Source organism: Haliotis cracherodii, unplaced genomic scaffold (assembly GCF_022045235.1).
Source record: "Haliotis cracherodii isolate W230 unplaced genomic scaffold, xgHalCrac1.p SCAF_20, whole genome shotgun sequence".
NCBI classification, from domain to species: domain Eukaryota; kingdom Metazoa; phylum Mollusca; class Gastropoda; order Lepetellida; family Haliotidae; genus Haliotis; species Haliotis cracherodii.
This window is the reverse complement of record NW_027266276.1, coordinates 9671181-9677828: the sequence shown is the minus strand read 5'-3', so window position 1 is coordinate 9677828 and position 6648 is coordinate 9671181. Positions and strand designations below refer to the sequence as shown.

The 6648-nt window shown below is 41.8% G+C and overlaps 1 protein-coding gene across 1 annotated transcript; it reads right to left on the bottom strand.

Moving 5' to 3' along the window:
* Positions 1 to 440: 440 nt before the first annotated feature.
* Positions 441 to 1061, bottom strand: LOC139470481 (uncharacterized). Its single transcript, XM_071252888.1, has one exon. It carries the CDS (start codon positions 1059 to 1061, stop codon positions 441 to 443), a length of 621 nt encoding a protein of 206 aa, XP_071108989.1.
* Positions 1062 to 6648: the final 5587 nt, after the last annotated feature.

Here is a 6648-nt window from a genome sequence, read left to right as displayed (position 1 = left end):
TCTACTTTGGGTGGGGCTTGTTGTTGTGTGCTGTATCCCGGATGTCTACTGTGGGTGGGGCTTGTTGTTGTGTGCTGTATCTCGGATGTCTACTGTGGGTGGGGCTTGTTGTTGTGTGCTGTATCTCGGACGTCTACTGTGGGTGGGGCTTGTTGTTGTGTGCTGTATCTCGGACGTCCATTGTGGGTGGGGCTTGTTGATGTGTGCTGTATCTCGGACGTCTACTGTGGGTGGGGCTTGTCATTGGGCGGTGGATCTTGGACGTCCACTGTGGTGGGGCTTGTCATTGGGCGGTGGATCTCGGACGTCCATTGTGGGTGGGGCTTGTTGTTGTGTGCTGTATCTCGGACGTCCATTGTGGGTGGCACTTGTTGTTGTGTGCTGTATCTCGGACGTCCACTGTGGGGTGGGGATTGTCATTGGAGAGTGGATCTTGGACGTCAACTGTGGTGGGGCTTGTCATTGGGCGGTGGATCTCGGACGTCCATTGTGGGTGGGGCTTGTTGTTGTGTGCTGTATCTCGGACGTCTACTGTGGGTGGGGCTTGTTGTTGTGTGCTGTATCTCGGACGTCCACTGTGGGTGGGGCTTGTTGTTGTGTGTTGTATCTCGGACGTCCACTGTGGGTGGGGCTTGTTGTTGTGTGTTGTATCTCGGACGTCCACTGTGGGTGGGGCTTGTTGTTGTGTGCTGTATCTCGGACGTCCACTGTGGGTGGGGCTTGTTGTTGTGTGCTGTATCCCGGACGTCTACAGTGGGTGGGGCTTGTTGTTGTGTGCTGTATCTCGGACGTCCACTGTGGGTGGGGCTTGTTGTTGTGTGCTGTATCTCGGACGTCCACTGTGGGTGGGGCTTGTTGTTGTGTGCTGTATCTCGGACGTCCACTGTGGGTGGGGCTTGTTGTTGTGTGCTGTATCTCGGACGTCCACTGTGGTGGGGCTTGTCATTGGGCGGTGGATCTTGGACGTCCATTGAGGGGTGCGGCTTATCACTGGGTGGTGTATCTCGGACGTCCATTGTTGGGCGGGGCTTGTCATTGGGTGTTGGATCTCGGACGTCCATTGTGGGTTGGCCCTGGCATTGGGTGGTGTATCTAGGACGTCCAATGTGGGGTGGGGTTTGTCATTGGGTGGTGTCTCTCGGATATCCACTGTGGAATGGGTGCTATTTGTTGGGCGGTTCATTTCGCACGTTCACTGTGGCGTGGGACTTATACATATGAATTCTAGGGTTGCATGCAAGTATTACACATTGCTAAAATGATATAATCCTTAAGAAAATATCCTGCCAGTGCGTAAAGGCTTTCGCAAATCGATAATAACCTCGGCATTTGCGTAATTCTCTTATTTGTATTGTGCAACGACAGTCCATTGAATGCGTCACACAGTTCTATTTTGCAGCTGTCCGTCAAGTCTCTGCGCACACACGTCAATCTTTCTGATGCCACTGAACGGGTGGTCGCAAACAGATACAACATAATATTGCCCTTGCCGCTTACAGCAAATATGGACTCACTCACTCCGAAATGCACAAGTTAAGCGGTCAGGTTTAATCCGGACATGGCTTTCAATTAGCTTAAAGGGTTATTTGAAATGAAACAGTTCTTCTGTCGCAGCATTAGAGTGAGTTAGTTTGGTTTTACGCCGCTTTTAGCAATATTCCAGCAATATCACGGCGGGGCGCTGCATTAGAAAAGTTAAACCAACAATTCCTTTGAGATCGCGCCGTCTGGCTCGCTGACTTGATTGGTGCATGTCATAGTAACCCAATTTTGTAGATCGATGCTCCTGATGTCAATCACTAGATTGTCTGACCCAGAATAGGAATATTACTGATTATGGCGTTAAACAAACAAACAAAGAAACAAACAAACAAGACATCCCTATGATATATTTGTGTTTTTCTATATATGACATTGTATCCCAAACGTTGACCGTAAACACTTTGATTGTACGATGGATGAACAACAAAGAAACAAACAAACAAATAGACGGTAATTATGACTTTTAACACTGTTAGCCGGCAGACCGACTGAAACTGCTAATCACTGGTTTTATTATTTCTAATGCATAAATACTTCCAAAACACGAGGGTCGGTCTAATTGCCTAGTGGTTAAAGCGTTCGCTCGTCACGCCAAAGACCCGGGTTCGATTTCCGACATGGGTACAATGTGTGAAGCCCATTTCTGGTGTCCCCCGCCGTGATATTGCTGGAATATTGCTAAAAGCGGCGTAAAACCATACTCACTCACTCACTCACTCACTCACTCACTCACTCAAAACACGACATTGTTCCTGTACCAGCCAGAGGATGTATTTTACACATGATTATCCAGTCCTGCTTGTCTAAACAATAAATGTCGATCAGGACGTTAAATTGCAACAACTTTGGAAACTTTAATTTAAAACTTCAAAACTTCAAAACTTCAAAAGACTATTAAGAATCGGCGTGTGTAGTCTCACCGATGGACCGCCTCCGTGGTCTAGTGGTAGAGCGTCCGCCCGGAGAGCGGAAGGTCCGGGGTTCGATACCCGACCGCGTCATACCAAAAGACGTTAAAAGATGGTACTTGTTGTTACCCTGTCTGGCGCTCAGCATTAAGGGGCTAAAACAAGGACTGGTCGGCTCGGAGTCGGTAAACTGTGTCTGATCAGTGGTGTATTCATGTTAAACTGCGGCATGGTATCTAAGTGAGCTAGGACTATAAATCGGCATCAGTCCGGATTAGTACAAGCAGCCACACAAACACACACACGTATACGTACATGCACGTAGCTATATAAGTGCAATAATCTTGGACGCGACGTTAAACCCCATTTCACCTCACCTCACCTTACCTCTTACCGATGGTTCACGCGACAACGTACGGCAACGTACTGTCTGTTGTCTGATAAGTAGCGCCTTTGATCTCATCTCTAACAATGATGGAACAGTTCTTGACAGGGTTTGCCAGGAATGATAGAACTATGGATGCAATGAAGATGTCCTTTGCTCGAAGCCAGTCCGCCTCTGATAAATTAAGACTATCAATAGATGACATCGATACATATCTGACACGTAATATATGTCACTAGCAATAAATGACTGACAACAAACACCTCTGGTTATATACACAATTTTCTTCACCTTGACTTCAATCAAAATTATAACTTGTTTGTGTGGTAGCTTTTCATACATTTGGCTTGATATTTATACGTCAGGGGCAGTTAATCGTCAAACCAGAGGCTAGGAGTAGCCTAGTGGTTAAAGTGTTCGCTCGTCACGCCGAAGACCCAGGTTCGATTCCCCACATGGGTACAATGTGTGAACCCAATTCTGTCTCCTGTGTGATGTTGCTGGAATATTGCTAAATACGGCGTAAAACCATACTCACTCACTCACTCAGGTGTCGAATCTTCCGCTCGTCACGCCCGGCCCGGGTTCGATGTATGCAATTGGTTAATTGTTTGAAGCCCATTTCTGGTGTGATATCACTGGAATATTGTTAAAAGCGGCATAGAACCTACCCTACTCACTCACACACTCGCCCATTCTGTTAGATATCCTGCAAATTATGTTACTATTCTCTGATATACCAGCGATAAAATAGTTTATACAACAACCGCTTTCAAAGACGATGCCCCGGATTATCAGATTGTAGGTCCCTCATTTAACGTAAGAAGTGATGCGAATACCTTGTCTTATTAACCCACTTCAACGTGTGCGGTTACAATGAGTGAGATGGGCTGCTCCGGGTTGCTGGCGTGAACCACGGGAATAGATAATAATTTCAGAGAATTAATTTGAAGCTTTCTGAGAGACGTTGCAATTGTTTCTGAAAGTAAAGTTAAGATTATTCCCGATTGTACACAGCTATTTACACAGTAAAATGTGACACTTGTCAGCCGAATGTGAACAACTCTGCAAAGAAAGTTTTATAAAAACTGAGAAATACCTCTCAGTTGATTTAATTATTTTACGTTTGATTTTCAATTGAAAATATCTAAATTTAGCATTATTATTATTATTCGTCAGCACTCAAAGAATACTTCTAAATAACATGGTTATATTTTTTAAAACATAATTTGATTTTATACTTTTAAAAATTCAAAAAGATAACACATATCGGTTGATATGTATCTAAGACATCTCATGTTTGAAAATCAATAAATGAGCTTTTTTCGACACATTTTACATTTCAAACTTAGTAGGGGTCGTATTGTTGCAAATCTATTTCTTACCCTAGTCTCCATTTAACTAATTTATTTTTACACAAACGCACCAAGCCATAGATTTCTTTTTACAAGCTGTTGTGGGAATGTGTGATGCTTCACATCAAATTTAACAAGAGTTCTTTCAGTTTTAAGTTACACAGAAACAATCTCGGTATACATTCTTTTGTCTCTCAGATTATAATATAAATTGAGTCAGTGAAGACGGATAAATATAGTGGCACCCCGTTTGAAGGACGGTGCCTTTGTTCTCACCACAAACCATGATCACACAGTTCCTGATAAGGTTGTAAGGGGTGATTGAAAGATAGATGCTTTGAAATTGTCGTCAGGGATTACTTACTCAATCGACTCTGTCCTGTTCATAAGGATTCGTAGGTCAAGGTTTCAAGTCCCCGACTGACATATTTTATGATCCTGGATCTGTAAGTTCCAAATCAATTCAATTCTATATTTCTGTACATAAAGCACTTGTCCGTATACAAGACTACTATTTAGTCAAACACCGGTGTGTCGAACTTTGATGTGTCGAGCTTACGGTAGTCTTGAAATAAAAGCATGGACCTTGTGTATTCCTTCTTTATTCATCATCTTCGGTTGTGCCGAACTTCGGATAACTCGAAGTATTTACGTCGGTCCCTTCAACTTCGACACAACCCTGTTTAGCGGTAGTATAACTGTAATGGTCAGGTTGCTACGTGTATAGGATATTGCTATCTATTTTATACTGATTACTTTCGCGTTTGGAAAGAGCGTTATTTTTGTGATATTATACATTCAAGTATTCTGTTTAGACAGAGATTTTGTCTCACATTTGGCCATTATGGGAACAAACAATTGTAGTCTTTTGATAATAGTGAGCGAGTATGGTTCAGCAATATTCCAACAATATCACGCCGGGGAACACGAGAAATGGGCTTCACATATTGTTGGTGATTATATAGTTTTTGTGAAGTTTGTTATACACTGGATAGATCATAACAAAATAAACTCAATATGATTATTCTTTATCAAGTTATTATTATTAATTATTAAGCAAATTATCCCGAATACCCGGGTTCGATTCCCGACATGGGTACAATGTGTGAAGCCCATTTCTGGTGTCCCCCGCCGTGATATTGCTGGAATATTGCTAAAAGCGGCATAAAACTATACTCACTTGCTCACTCACTCTGATGTTGAAACACACATGTATATTTACACGTATAGGAGGCTTAACATGGAGCCTTGTTGCAATAGCTGGTTTTGATAAATTAAAACACACATGGAATCTTTGTCTTCCAGAAATCTTATCAAACACGTTCCAGGTCCAAGACGAATCGGACTTAAGTTAACCGGTTCAGATAGAAGTACAGAGAAGTTTGTTTGTTTTGTGTTTAACGCTCCTCTCAGCAACATTCCAAGCGGCGTTAAAACCCAAATCACTCACTCATCTTGACTCAATGTTGGCAGAAGGATCGACATGATGCAGGTGTCAGACATTTACCACTTTGATGAATCCCACGAGCAAGGATATGGTGCCGACAAACCTTGAAACATAATCCAGGACACACGAGCAGCCGTCGGCTCGTGAAGAAATATCGCTGAACATGCGCTTAGTTCTCTAACTGACACCACATCCCTTTTTTCTCAAACTTAAAATAAATCCCAACTATGAGACTTAGACAAATGAGTCTTTTGAGAAATGAACCAGGGCCAGATGTTAGTCCTAATTGCATACAAATGTACAGATTAACTTAGTTTCATATGTAAAAAGAGTGAAAAAAGAAGAAGTATGAAGCTTGATTTCGAAACAAAGTCTTTTAATATCTCATTAAGTTGATTTTATAACATCAGTAAAAATCAATCACCACGATGTCATTTTAGCTCGTTAGAAATTAATTATAATTTTTTTTAAGGAATTGCAGTTTTTTTTAACAAAAACACAAGTTTTTCATTTTGTTTCTTAAAAAAGCGAAATCATGCTCATTATAAAACAAGCGGATGCAAATAACCAATGGAAAGCTATATTTACAGAATTAATAGTCATGTTTCTTGCAAGGTCATATGTTTATGAAAGTATGTTTTTGGATCTTAAATCAAGTTATTACGCTGTTTTTGGCCTTCAAATAAATGCTCCACCAACTTTCCGAAAGATTGTTGTTTTACAAAAAGGATTTTAGAATGTTTACCTTATGATTCGTTAACCCTAAAAATGTTGGACAAATGACGATTTGACCAGATAAACGGGTTTCAAGAGGGATGACTTCAACTTTCCAATGGTCAACATTCCCTTTCTTTTATCCGAGCAATATTCAAGCAGCTCCAGCTTTTGTGTCTACATTTCACAAATTCTGAGATACTGAGATTTTTACATCGGACTCTCGCTCAAAAGCTGCTTGATCAAGGTTACAACTTTCAAAGTCTGCGAAAAGCATTATTACCATTAAGGTCAATT

Excerpts from the sequence above, each read along its gene's own strand:
- LOC139470481 (XM_071252888.1), bottom strand. The coding sequence starts at position 1,061 with ATGGACGTCCGAGATCCAACACCCAATGACAAGCCCCGCCCAACAATG.